The 16302-nt window shown below is 45.1% G+C and overlaps 1 protein-coding gene across 4 annotated transcripts in view; it reads right to left on the reverse strand.

Annotated features, from left to right (window-relative positions):
* Window positions 1-8729: 8729 nt before the first annotated feature.
* LOC119973137 (ras association domain-containing protein 1-like) overlaps window positions 8730-16302 on the reverse strand; it is a 118236-nt gene continuing 110663 nt past the window's right edge. For all 4 annotated transcript variants that reach the window (XM_038810734.1, XM_038810733.1, XM_038810736.1 and 1 more), the window contains 2 exons: window positions 15822-15937; window positions 8730-10881 (listed from right to left, as the gene is read on the reverse strand). In XM_038810734.1, coding sequence (XP_038666662.1) covers window positions 10735-10881; window positions 15822-15937 — 263 coding nt within the window. In that variant the 3' untranslated portion in view covers window positions 8730-10734. The remainder of the gene's footprint in view (window positions 10882-15821; window positions 15938-16302) is intronic.

Here is a 16302-nt window from a genome sequence, read left to right on the forward strand (position 1 = left end):
AATATTTCCTTGGCTTCGGACACGCGGGCGTCGAGTTTCAGCCTGTCTGGCTTTAGAACGGCATCCATAGTGCTGTCTGACTAATAAATTGATATACCTTCAATTCACCGAGAGGCAGAGAGAGCAGGTGAATAGTAGGCTTCATTAGTCATGAACTTGCCTAGCCAGAGTCAGTTGTACAGATGAATGCCACCCACAGGTGGCTGGTCTATATATGGCCCTGGTGAGGGTTGAGCCAGAGGCGGAGCCATACCTGGGTTACAGTACAGTACCTGGAAGCAGCTTGTATCACCACTCCCAGGTCATAGGTCATAGATTACAGTATCATACATGCATTATGTATCATACATGCATTATGATGAATACATTCACCACAGTTAGTTTGTATTTTTTTTTCCTATTTAGATGCTCACAAATGTTTCAGTCACCTTCAATTTTCAATACAAATTGGCAAACAACGAATCTTTCACCTGCACTGTGCACTTCCCTGCAGAGAAAACATCTGCATCACCCACAGGGATACAGGTCTAAGGCAGAAACCGAGTGGGGGAGCTGCTGCAGGCGGTGATTGTAAGGCTAAACAAGTTCATGGAGAATGAAAAGATCCTTTGGTGGGCCAGGAAGAAACGGAACTGTGAATGGGAGGGGAACAAGGTCTGAATATACCGGGGCATTGTAGCGGAGCTGGCGATAAACGTGCTGGGTTTAACAAGGCCAAGGTGGCTCTCTATCGACGGCAGATTAGGTTTGGGGTGCTGTACCCGGTGAAACTGTGGGTGACTTATGAAGGCCGGGAGTACTATTTTGAAATCCTAGAGGAGGCCAATGACTTTATTAAAGAGCATAAACTGAGAATAACTGAACTTTGGTGGGAGTCGGATAAGTTGGCACAGCGGAGTTTGGAGGACGCGGATAGTGAGGGAGTTGGAGGGTGGGGGGTGGGGGACTTTTATTTCTTCTCTGGTTGGGATTTTTCATCATGATGACTATTTGTTAAGGGGTAATAAGTCTCTAAGGGGGCAACTGCCCTCTTTCTCCCCCCCCCCCCCCGCCCCGCCCCCGCCTCCTGCCGCCTGTGGTGCTGTGTATTTTTTGGAGGAGGTGACCTATGGTTTTGGATGTGTCTTTGTTTGGGTGGGGAAGGGAGAGGTCCACAGTGAGCCGCTTACACAGATCAAGGAGGAAAGAGTGGAGGGGGGGGCAGTTGGAGGGGTAGATAGGAGGAGCCTTCGGGCAGGAGCTGGTGAACGGGCGTGAGGGGGATGGGGAGAGGGGGAGAGAGGGAGGGGGAGGAAGATGCAACATGGCAGTGTTGGAGGAGAAACGTGGTCGGGGTGGAGAAGGGGGCCATCATGGATGGGCCAGTTTAGGGTGAAATTAAAGGGGACAGAATTGGTAGGGGGTGGATGGCGGACAATAGAGGGGAGTGGAAGCGTATGCCTCCGGTAAGGCTCATAGCATGGAACGTGCGGGGGTTGAAAAGGCCAGTGAAGAAACCTCGGGGCTTTGCGCACCTAAGAGGATTGAAGGATGGGGCGGTCTTTCTGCAGGAGACGCATCTCCAGATGAGGGATCATGTTCGGCTGAGAAAGCAACACTCCAGTCGTGGAACTAACGGCAACAGCATTTCAGCTTAACCAAAATGTCCGACAAGGCCCCCATTTGTAACAACCACTGTTTCGCGCCTGCGACTATGGACGCCACCTTGAAAAGGTGGAGATAGGACATGGAGGGGAAGACTGACAATTAGGCACTTTTACACCAACACAAACTGACAACGCTTGAGGAACTGACAGAAAATTTCCAGCTGACGGGGGGAGCGAACTAAGGTCAAAAACAGGTCAAACCCTTCCTACAAAGGGAAACAAGGATGTATCCACGACAATCACTGCTAAAGGGCCTGCTGGAAGCGAACATCCTTGGGAAAGAACTGTGGTGACCTGTATGTGTGGCTGCTAAGGGGAGGCCAACACCCAACTGGACGAGACGAGGGAGAAATGGGAGGAGGACTTGGGGTTTGAAATAGGATGGGGATTTGGGAGCGAAGCACTGCACAGGGTCAACTCCACCGCAAGGCTAAGCCTATTGCAGCTAAAAGTGGTACACCGAGCCCACTTAACCAGAATCCGAATGAGCAGGTTCTCCCGGAGGTCAAGGACGGATGCAAACGATGCCAAGGCGGACCAGCCAACCATGCCCACATGCTCTGGTCTTGCCCCAGACTTGTTGGGTTTTGGACAGCCTTCTTTGAGGCAATATCCAAGATGGTGGGGATGAGGGTCCAAGTCCCTTGTCCAAGAGTGGCAGTCTTCGTGGTCTCCGAACAGCCAGATCTATTCATGGGAGGAGGTACGACACCCTTGCCTCAGTCAGCAGCACCACCCAAAGCTGCAGACTGGCTATCCGACATATCAGAATTTTCCCAAATGGAGAATATTAAATTCGCCATCCGAGGGTTGGAGGAAGGCTTCCCACAAAACATGGGAATCATTCCCTCGGTTGTTTCAAGACCTGTTTGTAGCCAACAGCTAAAGAAGTTAAAGAACAGGAGAGGGTAGTCACGACACAGCAAGGAAGGGGCAGGAGGAAAGAGGCAGGGGGACATGGAACCCATGCAAAACATGGAACCCAGGCCCAACAAAAGAAACATGTAAAGCAGTATCACACCAACATAACTGGAGAGGATACAAGAACAAGAGGAAAGAAGGCAATATAAATGACCGAGGGGGTGGGGGGGGGGGGGGGGGGGGGGAGAGAGAGAGATAAGGGGAGGTGCTAACAGGGGAAACAGCCAGAATCAAACTACTGAGGAAAAAAAAAAACAGGAAATCGGAACTACCACTGTAAATAATGCAAGAAGAACGACGATGTATGTATGCAAATAATAGAAAGCGACTAATGTGTAAATATTTTTCTTCATCCTCTGTCTCCTAATGTTTGTCCACACTTATCCTTGTTTTGTATACCACAAAAAAATGCAATAAAAACATTTTAATGAAAGGGTTAGGCTGAGAAAGAGATGGGTGGGTCAGATATTTCACTCAGGATTTGACTCGACGTCGCTGGGGTCGGGCATTCTGTTGAGTAAAATGATGGGGTTTGTAAATGCTAAGGAAGTGCGGGACCTGGGTGGGAGATATGTGATGGTGAGCGAGGTGTTGGAGGGGATGACGGTGTTGCTAGTGAACATAAATGCGCCAAATTGGGACAATGTAGGATTAGTGAGGTGGCTGCTGGGAGCAATTCCAGATTGGCCACACATCAGTTGATCATGGGAGGAGGCTTTAATTGTGTGTTGGGATTGAGCGTGGATAGGTCAAGCCCCAGGTCAATGGGAAGGTTGCAGATGTTGAAAAAGCTGGGAGGGTTTATGAAAAGGATGGGCATGGTGGACTCGTAGAGATTAAAGAACCCGGAGGAGAGGGAATACTCCTTCTTCTCGCACGTGTACAAGATATACTCCAGAATCAACTTTCTTGTGGTGAGCTGTGAGGTGTTGGTGGGGGTGGGGGCAGAGTACTTGGGGATTGTAATCTCGGGTCATGTGCTGCACTGGCTGGAGGTTCGATTTAGCTCGGGGCAGGAGCAGAGCCAGGATGGAGGTTAAACTCAGGCTGTTAGTGGACAGGGACTTCTGCGATAAGGTGCAGTCTGTGATTAAGGAATACGTGGAATTGAACCAAATGGGGAAGTACTGGCAGCCACATTTAGGGAGGCATTAAAGGCGGTGGTTCAGAGGCAGATTATCTCGTTCAAGGCGCATGGAGATAGGAAAAAGCGAGAGGTGTACTAACGATTATTGGGCGAGATAGTAGAGATGTACAGGGAGTATTCAAGGGCCCCCACTGTGGAGGAATTGGCGAAGAGAAAGAAGTTACGCGCAGTTCAATAGGCTGATGACGGGAAGGGCTGTTGGGCAGCTGTGGAGGGCAAGAGGGGTTCAGTATGAATAGGGAGAGAAGGTGAGCCACATTCTAGCCCATCAGCTACGGAGGCAGACCACGTCCAGAGAAATCCTGAGGGTACAGGCAGGAAAGTGGGAGGTAGTTTTGGAGCAGGGAGGATGGGGAGAGGTATTTTGTTGAGTTTGATATTTGCAGACCTGTTGGCTTGTTTTGATTTGTGATTATGTTTGTTGTGTGAATATATAAATATGAGTGCCTCAATAACATTTTTTTAAAGATAGCACTCGGTGCTTTTGAACTCGAGAATTAATGCTGAGTTGTTTGGACTCCGGAGTGTTACCTCCGAATTCTCTGAAATTGGTAGTGTTAGTGATGTGATTTCACAGCAGAGTGTTTGATATACATTTGTACGGTACTGACTAGTGTAAGCAATGCACCTTCTCTGGAGTCAGCAGCATTATCTCTGAACTAATAGTGTTTGTGCTATGCTTTTTCTGAATGCAAGTGTTAGTGCTGTCTGTTCCCTGAAAGCAGAAATGTCAGTGCTTGGTGTTCTCTGGACTCCAGAGTAGCAGCACTCTGCTTTATCTGACCGTATCCTATCAGATAATGACTAGGTCAATTTATGATGTGGAGATGCCGGCGTTGGACTGGGGTGAGCACAGTAAGAAGTCTTACAACACCAGGTTAAAGTTCAATAGTTTTGTTTCGAATTACTAGCACTAGCAGTGCTCCGAAAGCTAGTGATTCGAAACAAACCTGTTGGACTTTAACCTGGTGTTGTAAGACTTCTTACCTAGGTCAATTTACACATTGCAGAGAAATTTAATTTCTCTACAAGAAACTGCACCAACTAACACATTCCAGGCAAAGTGCTGAATGTATATTTCCTCCTACTTCCTGCATGCTGAGACTCTATCAAATGGTTTACTTGTATCAATAAAACACAAATCACTTCATTGTTAAATGCTCAGTATTTTCCTTCTAAGCATTAGCAGCAATAAATGCCCCATCCACAGAAAACCCTGTGGAGTGCCTCCAGTCAACTGACTCATACTTTCCCCATTGAGTGAAGAAGTCAACTGACTCATACTTTCCCCATTGAGTGAAGAAGTATTTTCCAATATTGGTTTTAAATTTAATTTTCACTACATTTTGGTACTTTTGTTTTGACCTATTTTGAAGGTTTTTTTTAATCTGGCTTCAGTTTGCACTATTTCACATTTTCTGCTCCTCATGGACTTCCCATGGATCCTCCTCCACCTGGATGGTAGAGCTTCCCCACGTCTAGTCGATCCTGTTGGCTCTTTCCCCTATGAAAATCACTTTATTATCACGAGTAGGCTTCAATGAAGTTACTGTGAAAAGCCCCTAGTCGCCACATTCCGGCACCTGTCCTGGGAGGTTGGTACGGGAATCGAACCGTGCTGCTGGCCTGCTTTAAAAGCCAGCGATATAGCCCAGTGAGCTAAACCAGCCCCTCTATTAACATGGAGGTAATTTCCACAGGGCAGGGAGTGGGATGGTCTCCTGCTCTCATGCCATAATGTCAAGAGGAAGCCTGAGAGGAACGGCAGGATTGCCCATTTTTAGCCATTGATGTTGGGTCAATGAGAGAATTCCACTAGAGAACTCCACTGCCACAGAGATTCCAGGCAACTGGGTCAAATTCTTGTTGCTCGATTGTTTTTTTTGGTATTGTGTGACTAGAAGTGATGAGTTAGTTCTGATTATCAGCGTAGCTGAACCCAATCCAATTTAAGGTGACTGGTGAATGAGACTTTACTGTCTAACTCTGTTTTTCAATAAGCCACAGGTGCGGCGACTACAATACCGTTTTACCCACTTGCACCAATTTAAGTTATTTTGAAGTTCTAATTTCCACTATCCTCCTCACAGTTCACAATATGTCCAAGTTTTGTATCGCCCACAGATTTTGAAATTGTGTCCTACACAAAGCTCCAAGTCATTAACATATATTAGGAAAAGCAGGGGTCCTAATGCTGACTCTGGGAAATCCCACTACAAACCTTCCACCAGTCTATTTGGCTCTTGTCACTCAGCCAATTTCATATCCATGTTGTTACTGACCCTTTTGTTCTAAGAGCTCTAACTTTGCTCACAAGTTTTGAAGTCCATGTACACAACATCAATTGCATTACTCTTACCAGTTACTTCATCAAAACAACTCCAGAAAGTTAGTTAAATATGATTTGGATGCAGAAAATTAGTGCTGGCATTCCTTAATTAATCCGCATTTGCCCAAGTCACTATTAATTTTGTCCTAAATTGCAGTTTCTGGAAGCTTCCCTACCACCAAGGTTAAATTGACTGCTTCTTCTAGGAGGCCACAGCTGTCTTGCCTCAACTGATGTGACATATTGAACCATCAAAGTGCAAAAAGTAACATTTACCTATACAAGGTAACCGATCAGCAAAAGTACTGAACATCCCCTTTCTCACCAACAGTTATGAAAATAATACATAGAACATGAACATACAGTGCAGGAGGACATTCGGCCCATCAAGTCTCCACCAACCCACTTAAGCCCTCAATTCCATCCTATCCCTGTAATCCAATAACCCCTCCTAACCTTTTTGGTCAATAAGGGCAATTTATCATGGCCAATCCATCTAACTTGCACGTCTTTGGACGGTGGGAGGAAACCGGAGCACCCGGGAGGAAACACACGCAGACACGGGGAGAACGTGCTGACTCCGCACGGTGACCCAGCAGGAAATCGAACATGGGACCCTGGTGTTGTGAAGCCACAGTGCTATCCACTTGTGCTGCTATGCTGCCCCCATAGTGAATACAGAGTAGTTTTCCAAGATTGATTCAGCCCCTTCATTTGCTGCTTTGAACTTACCTTGGTTTCACAGTTGACCTTCAGGAAGCCCGGAAAAACAATGGTCCCAGATGTCCCTGCAGTGTGTCAATGCCATACTAGTTCAACAATGAGCATTCTAGAAATAGACAATCCACCTTTTCCAAAACGATTGTGTGCACAAAAAGCCTCACACATGGCAGTGAAATGTGAAGTCACCATGTTGCGATTGGTTCCCCAACCCATGGCCAATTTCCCCAATTTTAACCCTGCTCTAAAACCAATGTGTCCTTTTTATATTAAAATTTAGCCCAGTGTTCACAACAGTAGACTGGCTTGTGAGGGAAGATAAATAAAAAACGTTATCAGCATTGATAAAGATTGAAGACTCCTGAAAGAGCCTGTTGTTCTCTTCAGTTATTAAGTCAGAAATGTTGTGAGGTTTTGAGATGTGCATAAAAGGAAAAAAATCCTCAAGGCAACATGTACCCATAAAGGGAGTAAGGTATGGGTTGGATACTTGAGAAACTTAGAATGGAGATTTACAAAAAGGAGAATCCAACATTTTGGGAGTATGGTCAAAGGGGAAAGAAAAATGAAAGCGGCTCAGGACATTCTACTGTGATAAAGGCAATATATACATCCAAATTGTTGATGCAGGTAAAAGGCAGAGGAAAAAGATAATTGGACTCATTATGAAAAAAATGAACAAGAGTGCCATCAGAAGCAACAAGTCCAAGCATGCAGCCTGACCCGAGATAAGAGGAAACAATAAGGGTTGATGCCTTCTGGGCCCACAGAAAGCAGGTGTGCAGGAAGACAAGTAGCCAAGGCGATGAATGGAGGCTGGAACGTTAGAGAGATGTTGTAGCGTTGCAGTTGATTTTTTGGTCGTGTAGGGAGAACCTACCCAGGTTAAGTTGGCCTGGATTTATGAGAGAGGTGGATTGTCCAGGGAGAGTGGATTGAACAAGCTTGATGGGGCTGGATGGCCCTTGTTGCATGCTGTTTTTTATAAAAACATCCATGTTGCTGATCTACAATTAAATACCCAACACTGGATATTCATTGAAAGCAGAATCACTTTAAAGAACATCTATGTTATGTCCTAAATGCAAGATGAGAAACGTTATAAGCCCACACCATTGATTTTTAAAAATATTATAGCCCTGCCTCTGCATTGTACCAATTCATATTTGGCTGCGGGAAGTGTTTCATGTTCCTTCACTCAAAAGACCTGAACGGTTGAAAGTTGGTGAATAATCTGGTTGTTCATTCTGATTAAAATACCTCAAATGTATTACTTGGCTTAAATCCCTGGGCCAAGCCCCCGCCCCGTTCACTTGACATTGAGACATTGAACTGGAAGCACAAAAAGAGAACCGTTGGCCAAAAATATGATTGATCTTCAAACCAACAGGGATTGCCCTGTATCTCCCGGGGCAATACTCGTGATTAATCAGATATAATGGTTTCTCTTTTGGCTGTGACTGACTCAGAGAGGTTACAGTGCCATCTCTAAAGCAAGAATATTAGGCGTTACCACCAGAACTTTAGCTATCAGGACTGGACCAATGATATTACATATGAACACCTTACAGTTAGCAATTAGTACATTTCTAAAGCTTTAGCCCTGGTAACTTGATGCTTCCCCAGCCCCCTCCTAAATATCAAAGATGGTAGTTCAGAAATTCAATTTGCAAAACCTACTTAAGTGGCCTGAGCCTGAAACTTGACAGATGACATAACAGAATTAAATGGGGAGTGTTGTCTTGGCCATTTACAATGGTAAATGTTGGCAGAGAGACATAATTCCAAAATCACAACAATGGGAATTGAGGTTTAAAGTGAGGGAATGTCTGGCCTATGAACTCTTTCTCACTAAATTTACATGATTACAAAGGAAAGCTGAACCAAAGCCTTGCCTCACAATTACCAGATTACAGTCACCTGACAAATTAGATCACCCAAAACACAAAATCACGAAAAGCAAAAAGGCATCCATCTAATTTTATTGAATAAAACTTAAAATACAAACATAAATTATAAACTTTTTTTAGTTCGGATGCAAGCTCAGCTCAGGTAGTAGGATAAGCTCGGGCTCATTTTGCTTCATATTTCCACGGTCAATCCACATTCTTCAAATTGCCACTTTCCATAATTCCATTGCATTCACACAAGAATGGGGGAGGAAGGAGAGGAGTGAATAGATAAAGACAATCCACACTGCCACCGCTCATGGCATTATGCCTCTTCTTCTGGGAGACAGTGCTACAGGGGCCAGGCACCCCTTTGGACAGCACTAATTTTTCACTTTAGCCCAGCTAGCTAGGGCCAGCAGCATATTCGACCCTGGAGGGCATCGCAGCTGAGTCTTACCTTTTCCTGATCTGATGTCCACAGAGGTTCACTTTCCAGCAGAAAACACAAGCCTGCCATCAGGTGCAGGGCCTCTGCTCAACATTCAGCTTCCCAAATGCTGACGACAATCTCAGGCCAATGAGAGAATGAGGTGATATTAAATCCCGTAACTTACAATTTATGAGGCTGAGCTTTCAGTGTCTTAAAACACCTATTGAGAAAGTTTTCCATTCCAGGAGATATTTACTGAAATGATCCAGACCTTACAATTCATGCTCAAAATCTCTCGGAATAATCAGACATAAACAACACAACTTGGTATCTCTTCACCTTCAGAGCAGTCAATCTAGTTATAGTGTGCTTACCCTGCACTCACACCCACCCTGTACCCACGCCAAGCCAGGCCCACCCCGCACAAAACAGACTAAATACAGTTCAATTTTAAAAATCTATTTCCTCTCCATTTAAAATGTTTCCTCTCTTGATTCCTCCTCAGATTACATTCTGACCGGCAAGAAGAATGAGTGATATGATCCCAGGATTTTAAAAATTAATTCTGGAGGTGTGAGCATCACTGGCAAGTGAGTATTTATTGCCTATCTTTAATTGCCCTTGATGACTAGTATCTTACTCAGCGATTTTAGAGGGCAGTTAAGAGTCAACCACATTGCTTGGGTCTGGAGTCATGCGTATGTCAGATCAGGTAAGGACAACATATTGACTTACCTGAAGGGCATTATGGTTGTTATGACTCAGAGTATCTTATACCAGATTTATTGAATAACTGAATTTAAATTTCCCCCAGTTTCCATGGTGGGATTTGAACATGTCGCCAGTGCATTAGCACGGGCCCACTGATTACTAATCTCATAATATTGCCACTTTACCAGATTCTGCTGCTACTTTCAGTCAGTGTTGCATGCAGGTGGGGAGTGAGAGCAAGTGAAGGGAAGGGGAAATCAGAATCTGTCACCATGCAGAAAGCACCTGGACCTTGGCTCAGTAATTCTGCCCCTTGCCTCAGCAGTCTGGCTTAGATAGGAATTCTCTGCCAAGAGAAATTCCACAAATTTCAAAATTAAGTGCATTTAAAATTGAATTTGGAGATACCCTAACCCCTCCACCCACACTCGTATCTATGTATCACAATCTTCCGAATGGTTAGGTGAGAATACAATGCGGACGCCTAAAAGGTTGCTACAACCACCCAACCAACTCACGTTGTGTAGCAGCAGTAAATGAACCATCCAGATACTTCAAGAAAAGAAAAGAAAACACCGATCTGCCTGTATTCTCCTCCATGTTGGTGTCTGCTGGCTAAATTTGGATTAAAGTGACAAAGGGACATCCCTCCGCAGGTTGGAACTTCCTAGCTGTCGCCCCTAATAGTTCCATTCAGCTTCATTAAAGATCACTCAGTCACACTCAAAGTCTGGAAGAGGCTGTACACCCCCCAATAACCCACTCCACTCGCAGTAACCCCACTCGTAACTCGTATTCTCCACAGTTCATACTATGTCCCCGGCCAGGCCAGATAATATTGTTTTTAGACCTTCTCACCGTTCATACGTGTGCGCGCGCGCGTGTATTTTATTTCCCCCCTTTCTCTCTCTCGCGTACAGGGTGGCGAGGGGTCCCAGTCAGCCTGGGGGGCGATTGGCGAGCTCCTCTTGCATCTTCTGCCTGCAGCGGGCGTACTTCCCGAACATCTGTTTGACATGCTCCTCTTCCTCACGCTGAAGGATTCGCAGGAAGTTCTGAAGCTCCGGCACAGTGAAAGCATCCCACTGGAAGAAAGACAGGAATAGACAGAAACGTTCAGGGACTCTCAATACTACAATTCTGTTTAATTCTCCTATTTTATCCAGTTCAAATTAGTTCGGATTGGAGGCGATTGCAGAACCAACAAACTTTATTATTCCAGGGTCTTGTGCCTGGTGGTAAAATGTGTAACTGCTGGGAAAACAGGTATGGCACAATTAGAGCCTGGGGAGCCAAGCATTGATGGAGCCAAAACCCAAGGTACGAAGCAATCAAAGGGCTGGAGCCAAGGGAATCACGTACGATGGGCCCGGAGCACGGGGAGGCAAGTTTCGCAGGGCTAGAGCTGGGGGGGACATGGACTTTTGGACCGAGGAAAGCAATGTCACATTGGACCCAGCGAGGTTAAGTTTTTTTAATGTTGGTGGGACTGGGGCGGAAATGGTGACTGTGAGAGTATATATATATATTGGAAAGAGTGACTGAATGTATATGTGTCAGATGAGCGAGTGACTGAGTTTCTGTATGTTTGTGGGAGTGAATGAATGACTGTGTATGGGTTTGTGGAGTTGGAGTGAGAGACTGTGTGTGGAGGAAGGGAGTGCGTGGTGGTGAATGAGAGTCTGCCTTACACCCAGTCTCAGTTTTGTCTCTCACTGTGGCACACCAACACGTACTCATGCATGCAACCCACACACCCCTTCCCACATAAACTGATCTTCAACATTCTGATAAACAAAAAAAGTTAAGCTCAAAAATGTATTGCCACGACATTGCTTTACATTTGTTCATTTCTTAAAATGTCGGCTGTGATTTAACGGAAACATTTTGAAGTGTGATTCTGGGCAGGTTTGGCAGGGTCTTTCTCGTCGGCTTTTTTGCTGAGATCTACCCAGGTATTTACCCACACTTAGGGCAAGATTCGCCTTTTGGGAGACTATGTTCTTCCGCCAGAGATGACTTGCAACTGATATGCGTTCCCAGATCAGGAAGCAATTCACTATGCCAGTGCCAGGAGGCAGTGCCAAGGTGCCATCCTGCCCTGACCACCCAGGGGTCTCCAATGGCATAGGAGACACCACCAGGTGCCGTTATGCAAATATGGACCACTCATAAATGACGCCATGGCGAGGTCTTCCAGGCTCCGGCATATTTAATGAGCCTGATGGATAATTTAAATATGTAAATCTGGATCTCACCCAGTGAGGACAAGATCCAGATCTTGTTAGATCTTGCGAGGCATTGCAACGAGATTTAAAGCCTTGTCGTGAAGTCAGGCGTGACAAGGCCATTTGATCGTGCACGTCAACATTTTTGAAATTCAGTTTATCGTTGTGCCAAACACTTTCCGAATTTGATAATCAGTCCCTCAAGTGAGAAAATGTGCACTCCTCTACCCCAAGCAAAACATTTCGACAACCCTGCTTTATAGCATCTATCCTTACCTTTGGGTACCTCAAAGTGCTTCATAATGAATCAATGGAATATTTTTGAAGGTAGTAACTGTTGTAACGTGGGCAAAGTGGCAACCGGCTTATACATAATAAACTCCCACAAACAGTAATAAAATAATCACCAGCGAATCTGTTCTGGTGATGTTGGTTGAGGGATAAATATCAGTCAGGTCACTAGGGAGAACTCCGCTGTTCTTCCTTGGATTACTGCCAAGAAATATTTTACTCCTCCGCGAGAGACCAGACAGGGCCTTGATTCATGCGAAGGATGGCACCTTCAGCAGTGCAGCATTCCTTCAGTACTGTACTAGAGTGTCAGCCTAGATTAAGTGCTCAAATCTATGGAATGGGGTTTGAACCTTTGACTCTCAGGCAAGAGTGTTATCACCGAGCCATGGCTGACATGGCTTTTCATTGCCCGAATCCCACAACACAGGGAAAATCATCAACCATAACACAATGGAGATGGCGTTAAGAAAACTTCAAAAACTGCAAACCACATCCTGTGTGACTTAAGGTGAGCTCATTAAACTTGGCTCATTCTAACTACAAATATGTTACATTAGTAAGCATTACTCAGATCAAAGTCATTATTCCACCAGAAGGAGGGAGAGGAGGCCTGGCTCTTATCCATCCCAACCAGAATCAAATTTTGAATTTCAGAAATCAAACGTCACGGGTTTGATTTGTTCCAGAGCTGAGAGCATCATTGACATGTATTGCTGATTCCTTGTTCCTTTGGTTTGAATCAACTGAGTATCGTGCTGGGCCACTTCAGAGTGCAGTTAAAAGTCAGCCAGAGTCACAGTTATACCAGACTGGGTAGAGATGGCAGGTTTCCTGTTCTCTTACCAAGGGTAACCATGTCATTCATCAATACTAGAAGAACATTTTGAACAACTCCCTAAATGTGAATTCACAGTGGCAGCTGATGCCCTCCAGGCTATTCATCAGCGCTGTGGATATTTCTCTCTTGTTCATAGCAGGGAAAATTCTGATATCAGTTTGTTGTGTTTGGTCCTTTACACCTTACGAAGGAATCCACCAAACACTTTTGACTTGTCCAAACCAGAATCGTTTATGGAGTCTCGTCTGGTAAGATAGGGATCTGTTATAGAGCATGTTATCATGGAGTCTGCTTATTACTCCTCTGGATTCTGCACCTAGCACTGACCATTCACTTGTATATCTTATTGTATCTCAATCATCTTCTGAAATTGGCCGGATGTGTCTTCCCTTGTATGGTAGTCACTGGTCACATGACCTTGGTCTTGAGACCGCATGGTGTGTCTGCACTGCCACCTGCTGTTTGGACTTCACACACCATTCATCTATGATATAGCCCATAGGCATCTCAGCACACTGTTCTCCTGAATCTGAAATCGCTTACTTCCTGTGGCTGAGGAAATCCTCCCAAATTCGGCATTAGACCTTCCAGGGAAACCTCTATTGTGGTCTTTATTGCCAGACGAATCCAAAAGAAATGTTTGAGAACAACACCAGGAACTGTGGTCAGGTCGATGAAGTCAATCCAAAGTATATGGCTCAGTAAATCGTGAGATTCTGTGAATTATGTGTTAAAAGTTTGGAAGGCCAAGAAACTTCATCATAACCCTGCAACTACTTCATGATGATATGACTACAACTGTCTTAAGCAGGAGATCTGAAACAGATACCTTCAAAACCTGACCGGTGTCAAGCAAGAATGTGTGATAGCCCCCCATACTATTTACAATCTACCTGACAATCGCTATTCACCTCAAAGATCAACTGACCTCTGGCGTCAGTATTAAATACCGCCAAGATGGAAACTCTAACCTCAGTCGCTTCTGTGCCAAATCTAAACTGATCACCACAGACATACATGATCTAGCATCGCAGATGATTTTGTGTCATTGTCCACTCTGCATCAGATTTGCAAGCCACTCTCGATATCTTTAATTCAAGAAACCAGACTTGTTCATGAATGTTGTCAAAACAAATCTCACATCAACCCACAGCTGGTCAGCCAAATATTCCACTTCCCAGATGTGTTGAAGGAGAGACTCTGGAATATGTGAACACTTCCCATACCTTGGTACCCGCCTCTCTCAGAAGGCCACCATTGATGAGGAGATCCAACACCAGATCAGTTGCACCAGCTCAGCCGTCTATAAAGTATTTGACAACAAAGACCTCTCCCTCTGCAAGTCAACAAATGTCCTAGTGGTCATCACCACATTCCTGTACTGCATTGAGGCCTGAACTGTGCATCAGAGACACATAATAACACCAGCGTAATTCCGTCAGCAATACTTCCACCGGCTAGGTACTTTCCCGCCACGTCCTGTTTTCTCAGCTCTCAAATGGCCAACGTTTCAGAGGAGGACAAAGAAAACACCTCAAAGACACGCTAAAGCTGTACTTGAAGTGTGCCAACATTCAACATCAGTGATTGGGAAGAGCGTGCTACTAATTGTTGAAAATGGCAACAACTTGACCATCAAGCTGGGGCGCCATGTGGCGCAGTGGTTAGCACTGGGACCGCGGCGCTGGGACCCTGGTTCAAATCCCGGCCCTGGGTCACTGTCCGTGTATATTTTGCACATTCTCCCCATGTCTGCCTGGGTTTCACCCCCACAACCTAAAGATGTGCAGGATAGGTGGATTGGCCACGCTAAATTGCCCCTTAATTGGAGAAAAAAATAATTGGGTACTCAAAATTTGTTAAAAAAAAAACTTGACCATCAAGCTGCACCACACTTTGAATCACATCTTTTAAAAAGAAATTTAGAGAACCCAATTATTTTTTTTCCCAATTAAGGGACAATTTAGCGTGGCCAATCCACCTACCATACGCATCTTTGGGTTGTGGGGTGAAACCCAATCAAACACAGGGAGAATGTGCAAACTCCACACTGACAGTGACCCAGAGCCGGGATTGAAACTGGGTCCTCAGCGCCGTAGGCAACAGTGCTAACCACTGTGCGACCATGCCACCCGAATCACAACATTTGGTGAGGCAGAGTGTTAACAGAGAAGGAAAGGAAAGGAAGAAAATCTTGCATTCAGGATCCCACTAACTCGTCGCTCATCCCATCACACGTGCTCAAGGATCTGCAGGTCAAGAATCAGTCACACGAAGACCCACTGAAGAATCTCGCTACCCTAAATCAAGGGTCAACTGCCATCAATGAATGAACCAGTTGGGTTTTTAGGAGAATCTAATATCTTTGTGGTCACTTTTACTGTTACCAGTTTTTTACTGCTAGATTATTAAAACTGAATTCAAATTTGTCTTGGTGACATTTAATCTCATGATCTGTGGATTAGGAGGCCAGGCCTATTGGATTAATAGGTCAATAATTTAACCACTGAACCCCTGAATATCCACCCAGTGGGAACAGGACAGTTCTGAGTCAGAGAATTATGTTCCAGCCTGCCCGATTTTACTCTGAGGGAGGAGCTTTGCTCTCAATGTGGCACTTTACACCCAAATCATCAGACAGCTGCTCAATAATATTCCCACTCACGTTCACTTCTCCCGTCTCATTCTCTTTGAGGACAAGGCTCAACATCTTCTCGTCTGGCCCAGCCACCAGCCTCAGGTATAAGGGGTGTTCGTCATCAGAAAGCTTCCGAGTGTAAACTGCAAAGGAAATAAAAAGCTTGAATTTCATTATGCTTAACTCAGTTTTATACTTCCTGTATCAGGTTGGGGCACAAGCCTGGAATACACACAGAAGCTCACGATGAACCCGCTCTTCAATGGTGAGAAGCACTCAAGTCTGAACCCATAACTGCCTGATTGGGGAATCTATGCTCCGAAACAGATGCTGGTTACTTTGGGCGGGATTTTCCGGCCATGCTGGCCTGGTGGCCGGAGAATCCCGCCCAAAATCAATGGATTTTCCCATTGTCCGCGTCTCGCCTGTGGCGATCTTGTGGCAGGACGGACAGAAGAATCCTGTCTATTTAAAAAAATTTTTTTTTAGAGTACCCAATTGGTTTTGT

This window comes from Scyliorhinus canicula, chromosome 11 (genome assembly GCF_902713615.1).
Source record: "Scyliorhinus canicula chromosome 11, sScyCan1.1, whole genome shotgun sequence".
Taxonomy (NCBI): domain Eukaryota; kingdom Metazoa; phylum Chordata; class Chondrichthyes; order Carcharhiniformes; family Scyliorhinidae; genus Scyliorhinus; species Scyliorhinus canicula.